Source organism: Toxorhynchites rutilus, chromosome 3 (assembly GCF_029784135.1).
Source record: "Toxorhynchites rutilus septentrionalis strain SRP chromosome 3, ASM2978413v1, whole genome shotgun sequence".
Classification (NCBI taxonomy): domain Eukaryota; kingdom Metazoa; phylum Arthropoda; class Insecta; order Diptera; family Culicidae; genus Toxorhynchites; species Toxorhynchites rutilus.
In genome coordinates, this window is record NC_073746.1 from 42,971,106 (window position 1) to 42,987,236 (window position 16,131).

Consider the following 16,131-nt stretch of genomic DNA (forward strand, 5'->3'; position numbering starts at 1 on the left):
GTAAGCACTCAAAGGTCTTAATTGCTTGATATATTGCAGCCAGTTCCGCAACATACACTAAACACAAGGGTTTACAAGTTATGGAAGCTGTTCGGACGAGTGTTAAGAAAACGTTCTTTTTGGCAATCTGTTTTGATGCAACAGATCAAACTGCAAATATATTTTCCCATTAATTCGATATCACATAATTTAGTATTGATCTTACAATTTTAGTTTCCTTCGCCTTCTGAACAAAAACGTTTCCCTACTGTTTGGTGAATTTCAGTTCAATGTCGTGGATTCGTATTAGTGATCTAGATTAGACAATGAAAATGATCTATTCAAACCCCGTTATATTCACAATTTGAATTCATTATCTACCTGCCGTTCTACCGCTAATTCAAATTTGAATTTCAGCCCAGTAAACTTGCAAATACCTTTCTTCCACAATTACACGATCTTTCAAGCTTTCTTAAATTTCCTACTAACTTTCTCCAACTCTCTCTTAAAACTTTACACAATTTCCTTTTCACAATTTCCCAATGGCTCTTTTGTGCAACTCTCAGCTTTTCTTCCAAATAGCGAATGTTTGTTTTTTGTTTCCTCTATCTGTCTTTGACGTTTCTCGCTCCGTTCTTTTCCCCATCGGCCAAAGTCTACAGCGATGCGGCAGGAACAACACCAGTGTGGCCAGAACATTCCCCGGCCCGTAACCCTGTCCCGGGAGTCAAATCCCGATCAGAGTTACCTTCCTCACCGATTTCCATCACTGCCAGTTTCGCTGTCGCTCGCTTGAACCGTCCGCTCTTTGTTCGAATCCAAGCCTGTCGGATTCTTCCATCTCCAGAAATGATGGGTTCCTCCACTACTCCACGAATCCAGCACTTCCGGTTATTTCCTTCGATGACATATACTATGTCTCCAGCTCGTAACGGTCTTGTCTCACCAAACCACTTAGTCCGCGTATTCAGCGATGGAACGTACTCCTTAAGCCAGCGTTCCCACATAATGTTAGCTAGCTGCTGCGAACGCTGGAAAGCGTCTCGAAGCGCCACCGCTGGGTTCGAGGTTGGTTTGTGCTCCCGTGGCCGAGTTGTTAGCGTCATAACTAACATGCCGGGTGTTCGGGTTCGATTCCCGTTCTGGTCGGGGGAATTTTTCGTCAAAGAAATTTCCTCCGACTTGCACTGTGATCACGCGTATTCTAGAGCTTGCCACTCAGAATGCATTCAAGGCGTGTTATTTGGCATAGAAATCTCAACTAAGTACTAATAAAAATGACGCAAGTAATACTACGTTGAGACGGCAAAGTTCCTCTAGGAACGTTAGTGCCATTGAAGAAGAAGAAGAAGAAGAAGAAGAAAACAGCACACGGTGAATTCGGTGAAGCACCCTTCAAAAAATGATTCGGCGTAAGTGCTTCTGCTTCGTCAGACTGTTGAGAAACGTAGGTGAGTGGACGAGAGTTGACTATGTCCTCCGCTTCAACGATGGCAGTCTGCAGAATTTCGTCCGTTATTCGTCTACCGTCGTCAAGAACAGTCAGTACTTCCTTCACTGAACGTACGAGGCGCTCCCACACGCCCCCCATATGAGGTGCTGCTGGGGGGTTAAACGTCTATTTCGTTCTCGCACTCGTAAGTTGATCAGCACAGTCGTCTCCGATATTCCTCACAGCCTCTATTATTTCTTTGCTGGTGCCTCGCAGATTCGTCCCATTGTCGGAGAAGAACTCGAAAGGCCAGCCTCGGCGACTGGTAAACCTATCGATCGCCATCAAACACGACTGGGTTGTCAATCCATGAGCCACTTCCAGGTGAACAACGCTATCCACCGTTTCTCCGTCCTGCGACCAACGGTCACCTCGATCGGTCCCAGGTAATCCACACCGACGTAACTAAACGGGCGAAGATTCGGCGTGAGCCTCTGCACCGGCAGCGGAGCCATACGTGGAACTTGAGGTCGACTACGGTGTACCTTGCACCAAACGCATAACGACGACACCTTCCGAACTACTGCATCCACGTGCGGAATATAGTACAGTTGCCTCAGTTCGTTCTTCACCGCTTGACGGTACCCATGACCGCTCTTCTCGTGGTAGTACTGGACAATCAATCTGGTAATCCTGTGATTGCTTGGAAGAATCACTGGAAATCGCATATCAAACGGAAGGAATTCCGCTCGCTCGACTCGGCCTTCCATTCGTATTAAACCTTTTGCATCGACCAACGGTGTTAGCTTGTACAGCGGACTGGACTTCTCCAGCGCCATCCACTGATTTACCGGGCGATCCTTGTTCCTCTTGAGTACCTTCATCTATAAAGCATTCAGCCTGCGCCGTCTTCATCAGAAACAATTCCGCTTTCTCATACTCGTTCTGCTGCAACGGTATGTGAACCGACGCAGCGAACCTCTGCTTCAGCACTTTTAACTGTCTGCCTGTTGCTCGCAGAGTCTCAATCGGCAGCCCTTGAATCTTCCTCCTGCCGTTAGACACAAAACGGAATACGCAGGCCATCGTACGTACCAGTACTGTCCACTTGGAAAAGCGAAGAGCGTCCACGAGAACATCCGGTACCTTCACATCGTGCAGCAACAAATGAACGCGTAGCTCCTCCGTTGAGTTTGCTGGCGGTAATTCCTTTTTCGGCCACTCTTCTACTCTCTTGTACAAAAAGGAAGGACCTCGAACCCACGTGCTATCCGGATGCATTTCTGGGTCCTTACCCCACTTCGTAAGCTGGTCTGCTACGTTTAACCTTGTCGGAACCCAGCGCCAGTCCGTCAGCTTTGTCAGGCTAAGTATTTCTCCGATCCTAAATCCGACAAACTGTTTGTATCTGCGCTGATCAGACCGAATCCACGACAGTACCACGCTTGCGTCGATCCAGTATACCACTCTATCAACCTTAAAGCTGTGGCTCTCCAGCACCGTCCGTGACAACCGAGCTCCAAGGACAGCCGCAAGAAGTTCTAGGCGAGGGATCGAGATTTGCTTCAGTGGGGCCACCTTGGACCGACTCATAACCAGGGCACACCTCACCTCTCCACGAACAATGGCGCGAAAATACGCCACGCATCCGTACGCTGTCTCACTCGCATCAGCAAATACGTGAAGTTGCAAGTCCGTTATTTCGCCTGACTTGGCATTCCCAAAGTAACTCCGAGGCAGTCTGAACGATCCAATATCTCGCATCATCTGTATCCAACATTGCCACTTCGTGAAAGATACCTCGTCGATTTTATCATCCCAGTCACAACCTGTCCGCCAAAGATCTTGAACCAGCATCTTCCCGCACACGGTGATCGGAGTGAGAAATCCTATAGGATCGAATTGCGCCATCACGAAACTGAGGAGAGTCCGCTTCGTCGGATGTTCTTCTCCACAAATAACTTTCAGAAACTATGACTTAGATACGGTGGCAAAACAGAAAATGTCTTCCACCGGCTCCCAAATGATGCCCAGCACACGTTCGTACTCCGTGCCTTTGTCTCTGGAAAAATGTACTGCTTCGTTTGCGCTACGCTCGCCGAGGGCCTCTAAGAACTTCTCCGAGTTTGACACCCAGTTTCATATGTGGAAACCTGCCCGTGAATGGATGTATTTCACTTCTTCGGCTCTTTGGATCGCCTCCTCGATGGTGTCTGCGCTGTCGTAATAGTCATCCACATAGTGCTTTTTTGTAATTGCTGCCGCTGCCTCCGGGAACTGCTCAGCAAATTGTTCTGCATTTAGGTTCTTCACAAACTGCGCCGAACAGGGGGAGCACGTGGCGCTAAAGGTTGCTACGTCCATAACGTACACTTGTGGTGCCCCTGAATCGTCGGTTCCAAACAGAAATCGAAGCGCTTGTTTATCCATAGCTCGAATTTTCATTTGGTGGAACATTTCTTGGATGTCTCCCCCGAAAGCAACCGGGCCTTCTCGAAAACAACATAACACTTTCGGTAGGGGCACTAACAAGTCCGGCCCCTTCAGTAATTCGGAGTTCAGTGACACACCTCCGACAGACGCAGCCGCGTCCCAAACCAGACGCACTTTGCCGGGTTTCCTCGGATTGACCACCGCGTTCATCGGCAGATACCACACCGCTGAACAAGAAGTATCTCTCATTTCTGCCGCTGTTATTTTGTGAGCATAACCCTTAACTTGATAATCCTCGATCTGCTGGCACACGTTTCGCTTTAGTTCTGGATTTCTTTCTAATTTCCGATCGAGGGACTTCATCCTCCGAACAGCCATTGGGTAGCTGTCGGGAAACTTCCGCTCATCTCTTCGCCATATCAGCCCCGTTTCGAAACGATCGCTTACCCGTTTTGTGGTAGCTTCTAGGATTTCGCAAGCGCGTTTCTCGTCAGCTGGCTCTGGCATGGCGTACAATGTAACCGCTGCTTCTTCCATCGCATACTGCTCTCGAATAGCGTCGTGTAGTTCTTGGTTGCTCACTGTTGTGACGGAATGCAGATTCAAATACGTGTGAATACTGGGTTTCCGCTTCTCCAAACCATAAATCGTCCATCCGAGTTTTGACCGAACTGCTATCGGTTCGCTAGGCTTTCCAACCCGTGAATCTAAGGGTGCGAACAAGTACAGGTTGTCTAACCCAATCAGAATCCGGTACCGGTACGCCAGCCAGATGCTGATACTGTTTTGCCACTTCCGCAATTCGTACATTCTGCTTTGGCAACTGTAGTTCCAACACCGTTCTAGTGTTGAACAGTGGAAACCTTTCTCGTGAACCCTTCGCTGATATCATCAGTTCAACCTTTCTTGAGCCATTCTCAAAGCGATTAATATTGCCAGTCCAAGTTACAATCAGAGGCTCCACAGCGCCCTGCGCCCTCAGCAGCTTGGCTACCGCAGCATCCACCAACGTAGCAGATGACCCTTCATCCAAAAACGCCACAGTGTCGAACTGCCGATTCCCAACATATAGCGTTACCTGTATCTGGCGGAAAATTACTGAACACTCCGTGTCCTTAAGCGCGTTGCACTCCGCTTTCTGCAACTGTACAGATTCCTCAACACGGTGTAGCAGAGGATGATGGTTCCCCTGGCAGTTTCGAATCGTGCATCGGATCTTCGAAAAGCATCGCCCATTACCGTGTCTGTTCAGGCAGGGTCGACACAGTTTCTGCCTCTCGACTTCCCTCAATCGCTGCGCAATATTCATTCGTCTGAACTCCTCGCAGAACTTGATGAGATGGTCCGACCGTTTACAAATCCAGCAAGCCTTGCTGACTGCGCTTCGAAATGCTTCATTTCGGTTCTGGTCTAATTCATGCACATGTACGAATTCTTTCTTCTTGGGATTTCCTTTCCCGGACTGCAGGTGTTCGTGCACTGACAACGTAGCAAACTCCGTAACTTCAGACACGTCGGAGACGATATCGTTCGTAAAGTTCGTGAACATTCGCAGTGGACTCTCCACCTTGTTGCGTTTAAACCGGACCCAATCCAATTTGTAGCTTGGGGGCAGTTTATCGACCAACTCCTGCACAAGCATCGGGTTATTAAGGTGTTCGTGGAGACGAGCAGTCTCGAGATGGTCGCACAACTGCTTGACCGTAATCCCAAAATGGATAAAACTTTCCAGCCGATCCACTCTCGGAGCTGGTGCATTCCTCACCTTCACCAAGAGGGTCTTGAGCAGCTTCTCCGATTTACCAAACAGGTTCCGAAGATCTCGAATCACGTCCGGAACAGAATCCGGCATCTCACCGCCTCCAACGCGTCACCAATCAAGCAGTCCTGTAACCGTTTCAGATTTTCCAAATTCGAAAACCCACAGGCCTCTGTCGTGTACTCAAAACTACTAATAAACAGTGGCCAGACTTCAGGTTCCCCCCTAAACTTTGGAAGACTGTGTGACACCGCTTTCCGGGCTGCCAACTGATCCTTTGAAATCCGGTTAACCCTGCGCCCAAGCCTATCTTCTTCTTCCCTAGCATTTTTAATCGGTTTCTCATTATCTTCGCTATCGCTGTCTCCCTCTTCGTTCTCAGTATCCTCGATCTTATCGTGAACTTCTTGTTTCTTTGGCAGGACCGGAAGCCTATCATCTCTATCGTCGCGCTGTGGTCCTCCTTTCGGGAAAGCACCTCGGGGATCCTTGGTTGTGGACCCTGAATCACCTTGTTCTTGCTGCTGCAGCCACTGCTTAACCTTTTGCTTCGGTTTGTCCTCTGGAGCATCATCGATTTTGCCCCCAACTGCGCCTTCTTGCTCTTTCAGCACGCTGACTCGATGGATACTATTCTCCATTTTTCTACGAATAGCATCCCGTTTCTTCAAAAAATCGCGTTCCGCCACGAGTTGACCATCTAGCATTTTCTGCTCGAACTCTAGCTGCTGTCTCTCGACTTCACGCTGGAACTGCAGCTCAATCTCGCGCATTTCCCGTTCCTGCTTCATCTGCTGCTCGAACAAAGCTTTCTTCATAGCGAGTTGTATCTTCCGCGCCTCCATCTGCTTCGCAAAGGTCTCCTTCAACAGCTGTTCCTCTCCAGACTGCTGCTCAGTCAAATCCATGACGGAACCAGCTCCTTGATCAGATCCTGCATCGCTTTTCGAGCCGGACTTCTTCGCAGGCTTCTTCTTCGTAACGGGTTCCGGAACCTTCAATTTTTGAACGTCATGCCGCGCGCACTGTGGGCAATACCAGTCGATTTTGTTGACATTCTGACCAGCGCAGGAGAAGTGAGCCCAGCGCTTGCACTCATGACACTGGACCCAATTGATGTCCACAGACTCATTCTCCGTTTTGCCACAAAACAGGCATTTTTCATCCTTCGCAGAGGGAGAATTCATTTTGTTCGAAAATAAAATTTTTGATTTTGTTCGGACGAGTGTTAAGAAAACGTTCTTTTTGGCAATCTGTTTTGATGCAACAGATCAAACTGCAAATATATTTTCCCATTAATTCGATATCACATAATTTATTATTGATCTTACAATTTTAGTTTCCTTCGCCTTCTGAACAAAAACGTTTCCCTACTGTTTGGTGAATTTCAGTTCAATGTCGTGGATTCGTATTAGTGATCTAGATTAGACAATGAAAATGATCTATTCAAACCCCGTTATATTCACAATTTGAATTCATTATCTACCTGCCGTTCTACCGCTAATTCAAATTTGAATTTCAGCCCAGTAAACTTGCAAATACCTTTCTTCCACAATTACACGATCTTTCAAGCTTTCTTAAATTTCCTACTAACTTTCTCCAACTCTCTCTTAAAACTTTACACAATTTCCTTTTCACAATTTCCCAATGGCTCTTTTGTGCAACTCTCATCTTTTCTTCCAAATAGCGAATGTTTGTTTTTTGTTTCCTCTATCTGTCTTTGACGTTTCTCGCTCCGTTCTTTTCCCCATCGGCCAAAGTCTACAGCGATGCGGCAGGAACAACACCAGTGTGGCCAGAACAGAAGCTAATGTAATGTTCATTGGAGATACCAAAGCCAGTGGATCCGTTAATTTTTGAACCATCAGTGAAAAACATTCTTGAAGAATTGATATGGTTATATTTTGAAGCGAAAATAAGAGGATAAGATAAGAGGTGAATGAACTGCAAATTTCAAAGCCTCTCTAATACAAACAAGAAAGGGAGGAACAGGGATTGTCGACGATCGAATTAAACCTGGAATTACACGAATTTCTTCCTTCATAGAAAGATCGAAATCAGCAGAAGATTTGCAGAAGTCCGGCTAGCTAACATTATTGAAGACTGGTGAAGGTTTTATTTCTTGAGAAATGTAGTGAGAGTATAGATCCATGGATCTCGATCAAATCGAGAACCTTATTGCAATTTTCAATTACTAATGGGTTCATGATTCAACAAATCATTATGAAGGACTACAGAACACTGGAAAGCGTAGAGGTAAAAATCACAATGCCTGTGAAACGAACACTAAGAAATCTGGGAGCGGATGAAATATTTTTACCAAGACAACAGTCACAACGTTGCAAAATCAGGAATGCAAGAATGTCCGGGAAAAGCATACTAGCAGCCCTATTCTGTATTCCGACGGATTTCCATTTCGATCGAAAGTGATATTTCGTTGGAGTTATAATTTTGCATTCCCTATTTCGAACGTTTTGCCCATTTGCTGTTCGAATAGAAACAGATCGAACGAAAAACAAAAACAAATCGAACGGAATACAGAATGGAATTTTTTCAAGTCGTTCGAAATATTTCGAATCGATCGAAATACCGAATAGGAGTATTGGACCGAATCGATTGTCCTCATATAAGACAACATCACTTGAATATAAAAAGTTACTCCAATTTATAAAAGACACCTAGGTTTTTTACGCGGATTTTGGAATTTACGCTTAATTTCACCTAGATTTTCGAATTAACGTGGTTCTTTTACGAGGTATCTAGCCCCAGCGTAAAAAATACATGTGTAATGCTTCAAACCTGATTCTACATTTTTGAAAGAATAATTTCAATAAGTAATAAATACAATTTGACTTATTTCCACCACATAAATAAACTTTAACTTTACTTTTCTGAAAAATATCGTTATTTTATTGACTTCGCTATGTACAAATGTTTGTGTTCACATTGATTACACATAGTTAAGGTAGAGCTTGTTCTGCTGCAGATCGGCCCTTTATACCTTTTTTTTCATAAATTACACGACCCTTATCATATAATCCTTATGCACTATCCATGTATGACAAAGTCCTACTTATCGCATTCTAAATTGTCCATGACGGTAAAAACATCGAATTTCGCAGAATAAAATATACAAATACACGGTAATATTTTGTGACGTGTAAGGAGATCAAAATGATTACAAATTATATTGTTAAAACAATAATTAGGGGCTTCATGGTATAACATTGTTAGGATATCGGAAAAACGGTTGACCTTTACAGTAATCACAATTGATAGTATGATGAAATCAACTGCGTTGTTAGTGTAATAACTTACAGCTCGTAGCGAATAATCATCCTCCAGAAACTGGAAGAGGGCTTTCTACACTCTAACAACTACCGGCAAGCGTCAAATGCTAAGATGTGGACACTAGCAGTTCTTCGTCGTCCGATATCTCAATGTCATCGAACGTGTCCGGTTTCACATTCTCTTTGATGAGCATCTCGTCCTCCTCATCGTCGTCCTCATCTTCATCATCTTCGTAGTCCTCTTCTGCCTCTTCGGACGTTTCTTTGGGACTCTTCTCCTCCTCTTGCTTAACATCTTCAGTCTTTCCGCTGTTGCTAGCATTGCTAGTGCCCCTTTCGTCAGCTACATTGCTGCCGCTACTATTGCTACTGCTACCCGCGGCGGGATCAACTTGCTTCGATTGACTACTGGACTTGTCCTTCGAACTAGCAGATGGATCTTCATTTGCCTTCGTTGCACCACTACTGGATGGTTTTGTGTTTTGACTAGACGCACCTACTGTCACCGCATCTCCTTCGTCGTCCGTATTGTTATCTTGTGCTCTAGCGAACCTAAATTGAAAGTAACATTGATTTCAATGGGAACGAATGTAATTAGATGGACAACTTACTTGTCGATAAGGTTATCTATTTTCCCGTAATGCTTTTTGTTGTCTTCCAACTTCTCTAAAAGTTTCCTATCGACCAGCGCTGGGTCCTTCTCAGCTCCAGTGTAGTACGATACCGATTCGTACAGATCCGTCTTTCTGCGCTTCTGCAGTAGCTTTCCAATTTTGATGAAAGCATCTTGCGCAATCTTGGTCATCTCGTCTCGCCGCAGCTGGTAACCGTACTGGGAGTTACAGTGCTGTAGACATTTCAACACATCGAAATAATCTGGAAACGTACTCGTCCGGTTCACGAACATCTGAATGGTTCGATTGAACTCAGGATAGTGCGAACCATCAAAGTGGATGGGTTTCCTCACGATACGATGGGCATGTTTGCTCTCCCCGGTGATATCACAGATCTTCTCATAAATCTCAAACGCTCGTTTCTTGTATCGCTCTTCCATAAGGTATGCCGAGTTGATGTCCTCATCGAAATCAACCTCCATCTCTTCCAACTTGGCAATACGCTTCTTCAGAATATACAACGCCCGATTCAGCCTCCTGATCTGATTGTCTTTCTTTTCACTTCCAGTGCTGGTCACGTCCTCGTTCGTCATGACCGAGTTTCTAGACTTTCGTCGTATGTTCAGCTCCTCCACAATACTGGCCAACTTCAAATAAACCAACTCCGGGTGTGCCAGAACATCGGCCGTAACGGCCGCCAGTGTTTTCTTAAAACTTTTCGAATTTATATAATCCGGATGAACGCACTCGTAGTACTTGATTAGCTTTTTCTGTATCAGCAGCTGCATTTCGGGCGAAGAGTCTGCCTTTTTGCACGCCTCCAAAAGCTCGGCGAACTCCTTCCCGATGGAATTCTTCTCCACATTACCCTTTTTCTCCTTCTTCTCCGACCTGCTAGTGGAGTGGGAATCTGCCGTGCTACTGCTACCCGGCGTAGCTGTCTTCCTATCGCTTGCATCCTCCTCCAGCACCGAGGTGAGAGGCGATTTCTTCTTCGCTACCATCTGCTGCTGCTGTTGCTGTTGGTGGTTATTTTCCTCGTGTTGCTGTACGATCTGCTGGTACTTCTGGAGGTCTTTCTCCCATTCGTCCGAGTAACTAATAATGGCAAAGTTGTCGTTCACTGCGGGACGGTTGTTGTTCTCGGCCTCCTTTCTCAGATCGGTGGCTACCGTGATTGGTTTGATACGTTTGATTTTCTTCGGCTCTGCCGGTGGGCCAACTTTCGGAATCTTTCCGTTGAACTCCATCGGACCCGGTGGAGCCAACTTTCGCCGTTTGGGTTCGCCAAACTGAAATGGGTAACGTGGAATGTAGGGATTATTGAATGTGTATAAATATGATATTGAATTCTAAAAAATAGTGAGATATTCCAATAGCTACTTGCAAACTTGGTAATGTATTTATTTTTACGTTGTTTAGCTGCCATCATTATCCGACCGTATATTGGTTATTTTTAATCTTCCCTTATTTTCAGTCGGTTTATTTCCGCCATCTTCAGTAGCAATCACCGACACCAGGCCCACATGTATCTTACCATCAGACCCAACAACTCATGAATCGGGACAACAGCTTACTTCCCTTCCGAAGGAAGTCGTGACATATTCTAAAATTGTGGTTGTGGTTGTGTGGCTAGCCTCCGACGTCAGAACCTATCGTGGCGTTAACATCGATTCAGAACACTACCTAGTAATGGTAAAACTACCTCCTACACTGTCAGTCGTCAATAGCATAAGACATCAATCTGCGTTTACCTCGGTATCACCTACAGCGATTGCAGGAACCGAACGTTGCTGCAACATACTAGCAGCGTCTTGAAACTGCGTTACTGAGGGAGGATGCAATAAGTGTTGTTCCCCTCGATGAATGCGAAAAGCACTAGCAGCACAGCGAGACCACCATCGAGTATGGACAACGGTACGAAATTCCGTAACCGTGGAGGTTGCGTACGAAATAATCAAAGGTACAACGATGAACTCAGGAACAGCGCGCAGACAGGAGACCAAGACGGCGTTGAAGAAGACTACACCGGTGCAGTGAACGATTGATGTTTTCGAAAAAAAATTGAAGCCAAATGTCTGAAAATTGCACGAAACAGAGATCTACCGTCATCTCGAGAAAAAATGTTTTGTCAAAAATCGACACTCTGGGACTTCGACTGGGACTTTTTTCGGAGTACGAGGCAAAACGTATGGTTTAGAATGCCAATGAAAATGTTCATCTCGATTTTTCATGTGGAACTTCGGGCGAAATGTTGATTTACACGATAAAATATCGAATGCAAAATACTAGCTCAATCGGACCTCATCTTGGAAACCAACAAATCACCGAACCACCCGTTGTAGCCGCTAGTGAAGAGTACAAGAAGTATTACAATGATTTGAATGCTGATAACAGAATCAAGAACTAAACGATCGCAGATAAAGATTGGCGGCGAGCAAGAAAACTGATGAATAAAAAGCTCGAGGCCCAATCCCAGAAAAAGAGCAAGATAAACACCCTTATTCTTGTTAACGGCCGTATTTGCTTTCGATCGAACGCTCTGATTCGAATACGTTCGGAGAAGGTATCATTGGTTTCTTTCGAACCCGGCCGAACGAATACATATTCGAATGTTATACACTGTTGCTGTTACCTGATGTGTTTCGAAATTTCAAATCTATTTAGAGAAGTTGGATTGTCAAAATACAGTAAACAATGAAGTCGTCGTCTACAAAATTATCGCAGTATATTCAAATTAATGGCACAAAATCGATGCAACGAAACGATTGTGATGAGTGGTGATGTAGATAAAAGTGGAATATAGCTGGAATCCGATGAAGGATGGAAATTGAGGTAGTTTCAGTTTGTACTAATCATGAACATGAACGACGGTTAATAAAGTAAGTTGTACTTTTACTCATTCAATTATTCAACATAACAAAACTCACTAATTACTGAAATTCGTAGGTATCGTTTGTTTCGTGAACATTGTGTGCTAGTCAATGGCAACTCGCTCAGTCATAGCTAACTAAAGGATCGTCTCCTATGTTCCAAACTAACCGGACCATCGGTGCACCACAAGTTTGCTTGCGGCTGACTCGGATTGCGTCACCTCGGCGACTTGAGACCGCCTTCGATCGTTATTATCGTTATATGAGGACTTTGTCATCATTTCACTGACTTCAAAATAAATTTCATTAAGAATAAAATAATTCATTTAAAAAGTTGCGCTTTTTCTATGTGGCATTTGTACCCATGAGGGTTTTTTCGCGTGCGCTATCTTTCATGTGTGCAATTTTCCATTGAACTTTTTTCTTTGTTATTATTTCCTTTGCAATTTTCCGGACACGACAAAGATAACTGCTGCTGTGACGTTAATACGTACGTACCGAATATTCTCTTTTTAAAGACATGAATAGAAACTAATGCTACCTATGAAAAATGGACCTGGAAAGTTGGACGCATTGGTATGAAAATATGAAGAACCGATGAACGTAACGTGAACCGTGGATAAACTTTCATAGTCAAGACGGCTAGAACACGGTACCTGGAACGGATTCAACGATTTAGGATAAAATTTTTTAGGAAAAACGATTTAGGATAAAAAATTGGTCTGAAATTGGATCAAAAACGAAGAACGTTACTATAAGTGATATCTCGACAAAATCAAATAACATCCCAGAAAAAATTCATGCTTAGCATTATACAGAATTACTACAAGATTAAATATTTGATAAAATGAATCATTACTGGAAAATCAGGGAATATCGAGGAATTTTTTTTCGTATTTTGAGTCGACACCCTGATAGACGACGCTCGTAACGTTCGAAGAATCGAATAGCGACTTTGATAATTTGTCATGGCTTTAGAAAGTAATCATATGGTGAGGTTTTGGCATCAAATGATAGATTTGTTTATTAGCTGCCACTTACCACCGATCTCACTCAATCTTGTATAACTTTATTGGGCAATAAATTCTGTTTAAAGCAACTGTGTGCGGAATGTGCATATCCTAACAAAAAAAAATTGTCAAACTCACATTTACTAACAAAAAGATTTTTTTGTGGTTTTTCTGAAAACGGAAAACAATAATTCTTGAAGATTGGTGCATTGCTAGAAAATTAATCAAACTAACGAAACCAAATTAGGTATGGAGGTTTTAGGGCGCAATAAATGTTTTCACGGTGGTAAGATACTCCACCCCCTCTCTAAGGAGGGGGGGGGGGAGTGCTGCCATACAAATGAAACACAAATGTTTGCACTACTCGAGAATTAATCAAGCAAACGAAACCAAATTAGGTATATGGAGGTTTTAGGGCGCAATAAATGATTTCACGGTGGTAAGATACTCCTCCCCCTCTCTCAGGGTGGGCTGCCATACAAATGAAAAACAAATTTCTGCATTACTCGAAAAGTAATCAAGCAAATGGAGCCAAGTGTGGCATGTGAAAATTTTAGGAGGCACGAAACGTTTCTATGGTGAATAGACACTCCACCAGCTTTTCTAAGAGGAGAAGAGGGGAGGGGTATGTATTATATTCTATCATATTTTCTGTATCAAACATTTATTCAATGTAACGGCGAAACATGTTATTTGCAAGTGGTTGAAAAATCTTGAACGAGAATTGTGTCCGAAAATAATCTGTTTGGTAGAAATACTAGGAATTGGAATATAGTAAAAGGTAAATTCAACGAGGTCGATTAGAAGATCAATCAATGAACAGTTCCGCGATTGGACTCATGAACTTACGCTTAGTAAGAAAACGTGAATGTTTGAAGGTATTGATAACAAAAGACAAATTTTGAGCGGGTCAGCTAGTCTATATAAATAAAAGTGACAGGCCAAATGTGTTGGTAAGCACAATGCCCGAGGAAGGAATGGTCCGATTTGAATCGTCTTCAATTTGTTGTGTTCGTCGCCGCCCGTAGATCAATGTTACGATGAGAAAAAAAAATTAAATTTATGAAAAGTTTTGAGAGAAAGTTCGGAAAAAATAATTCGTATATGTTCTACTATGACATTGTCGTTAGTCCAATTGGATTTCATGTTTGCGAAATTAAGCCTCGGTTATTATTCATGTTATTTGCAATTGAATCAAGAACTTTAGTCAAATTTTTATTGCAATTCTTTAAACTTCTAATCTTTGAATAAAAATCTATGTAATAATGATCTCATGTCAGCTTCAATTTCAGCAACATAACAATTCTTTAGCTAAAGTGAAAAATGATACTCATCTACAAAATTTCATTTATCCGATCCATAAGTTAATTCGATTAAACATCCAGAATCCATAGGGCTCGTCTACTTTCCAGTTATTTCGTGTTCAGATTTCATATAAGAATCAAGTAATATGCATAAGAAAACATAAACCTATAAATTTTGTTGTCAATGGTCAAAAATGTTAGTAAATATCATCCGTACAAGAAAAAGCGCCAAGACTCGAGTACTGCTGCTACATTCAATGAATGAGCCATTCTTCACTACTCACACTCATCGTATAAGCGCCTATGGTTGGTGCATACGCGAAAACAAAGAAGGCCCAGCCTGCTAGAAGCGATAAGCTAACAGCAGCAATAGACCCATTACCAGCACCTCCCGCGTAAAACACCTTTCCCTTTCTCTAAATTATTCACCCTGTGTGTTCTGACTTACATAATAAAACATGACCCCTCGGGTCATCACAACAACCTGTGAGTTTTGAAGTGCGTTCCGATTTTCCAAATACTACACCGAATCGCAACCATCACCTAGCGAACGTACAAAACCTAACGAAAACAACCATTAATATTAGCTGTAGCCACACTGATTTCTGCTGCGGTCTGACACTTCCATTTCTCTCATTTCACACATCGCCCGAAATGACATTAGCTTCTAGCAGTAACAGCAGCCGCAGCGGGCAGCAGTAGCAGCAGCAGCACAGAGTGTGAGTTTTGAGCGCGTTCGGGGCTAGAATTTTTCTCCTTTTAGATTTTTATCACTCACCTCCTCATCGGAAGAATCCAGAACGATAATCGAGGAGGGATCCATGTTGCTCCAGTGCAGCGCCCGAGAAATGCAAATGACTAATACGACGCAATATCGGTGTGTAGAGAATAAATTTTACTATTTTCGAAAATCTGGCAGAGTTTTCTCGCTCCTCTACTGTCTCACCAGCACTAATTCGCACGACGTATGATATACACACCGCTCCAAACATTGACGGGTATTGCAATAACGTGCAATAACAAGTAAGCCTGCTTCACTCTATGGTCTTCCGATTCCTCGTTTATTGGTTTCTGTACGATGTGCTGAATGAATTTAGAGACACGGCGGGCACTCACCCGATGCGCGCTGAATAACATACACATAAACAAGACGCTACGGGGACAGAGATAGGGCTGGATTAATTGCTCTCTGGGATGGAACAGTATGATGTGCGATACGCAAACGATACATTTAGTTTCTATTCATAGTATCAATGAATCATATTTTCCAAAGAGAGAAAAAACGATCATATCTGCCAAATGAAGCAATTTTGCAATTACATTTAACAAGTCGTAAACATGCTGTTTATGCATGCGTTCACAAAAAATGTACAAACCGGATTGGTCCTCTGGCTGCACTGCTTCGACAGCTAAAACGAGTACCTATGCGAATTTGTT

At 43.5% G+C, this 16,131-nt stretch overlaps 4 protein-coding genes across 7 annotated transcripts in view; 1 reads left to right on the forward strand and 3 right to left on the reverse strand.

Annotated features, from left to right (window-relative positions):
- The window catches only part of LOC129777364 (60S ribosomal protein L9), a 432,239-nt gene that overhangs the window by 255,769 nt on the left and 160,339 nt on the right, over nucleotides 1-16,131 (forward strand). The window lies entirely within an intron of this gene.
- On the reverse strand, nucleotides 1,774-3,322 carry LOC129773068 (uncharacterized). The gene is made up of 2 exons (XM_055776618.1): nucleotides 2,193-3,322; nucleotides 1,774-2,104 (listed from the first exon to the last, which is right to left on the reverse strand). Exons 1-2 carry the CDS (start codon nucleotides 3,320-3,322, stop codon nucleotides 1,774-1,776), a joined length of 1,461 nt encoding a protein of 486 aa, XP_055632593.1.
- LOC129773069 (uncharacterized) lies at nucleotides 3,551-6,790 on the reverse strand. Its single transcript, XM_055776619.1, has 3 exons — nucleotides 5,702-6,790; nucleotides 4,584-5,633; nucleotides 3,551-4,534 (listed from the first exon to the last, which is right to left on the reverse strand). The coding sequence occupies exons 1-3, from the start codon at nucleotides 6,788-6,790 to the stop codon at nucleotides 3,551-3,553; spliced, it is 3,123 nt and encodes a 1,040-aa protein (XP_055632594.1).
- LOC129777346 (pre-rRNA-processing protein TSR1 homolog) overlaps nucleotides 8,486-16,131 on the reverse strand; it is a 37,838-nt gene continuing 30,192 nt past the window's right edge. The window contains exons 1-3 of one of the 4 annotated variants that reach the window (XM_055783576.1): nucleotides 15,473-15,780; nucleotides 9,505-10,799; nucleotides 8,486-9,445 (exon numbers count right to left, since the gene is read on the reverse strand). In XM_055783576.1, the coding sequence (XP_055639551.1) occupies nucleotides 9,001-9,445; nucleotides 9,505-10,799; nucleotides 15,473-15,517 (1,785 nt within the window). In that variant the 5' untranslated portion in view covers nucleotides 15,518-15,780 and the 3' untranslated portion in view covers nucleotides 8,486-9,000. Of the gene's footprint in view, nucleotides 9,446-9,504; nucleotides 10,800-15,142; nucleotides 15,380-15,472; nucleotides 15,781-16,131 lie in introns of those variants that run through there. The other 3 variants (XM_055783578.1, XM_055783579.1, XM_055783575.1) reach the window with 3 other exon arrangements.

What these genes read in the sequence shown, in the direction of transcription:
- LOC129773069 (XM_055776619.1), bottom strand. Translation starts at nt 6,790, where the DNA reads ATGAATTCTCCCTCTGCGAAGGATGAAAAATGCCTGTTTTGTGGCAAA. An exon ending in TTGGTGACGCGTTGGAGGCG is followed by an intron (nt 5,634 to 5,701) that starts GTGAGATGCCGG and finishes AAATCGGAGAAG; the next exon opens with CTGCTCAAGACCCTCTTGGT. An exon ending in CGGTACCGGATTCTGATTGG is followed by an intron (nt 4,535 to 4,583) that starts GTTAGACAACCT and finishes CGGGTTGGAAAG; the next exon opens with CCTAGCGAACCGATAGCAGT.
- LOC129773068 (XM_055776618.1), bottom strand. Translation starts at nt 3,322, where the DNA reads ATGGCGCAATTCGATCCTATAGGATTTCTCACTCCGATCACCGTGTGC. An exon ending in ACCGTTGGTCGATGCAAAAG is followed by an intron (nt 2,105 to 2,192) that starts GTTTAATACGAA and finishes AAGCAATCACAG; the next exon opens with GATTACCAGATTGATTGTCC.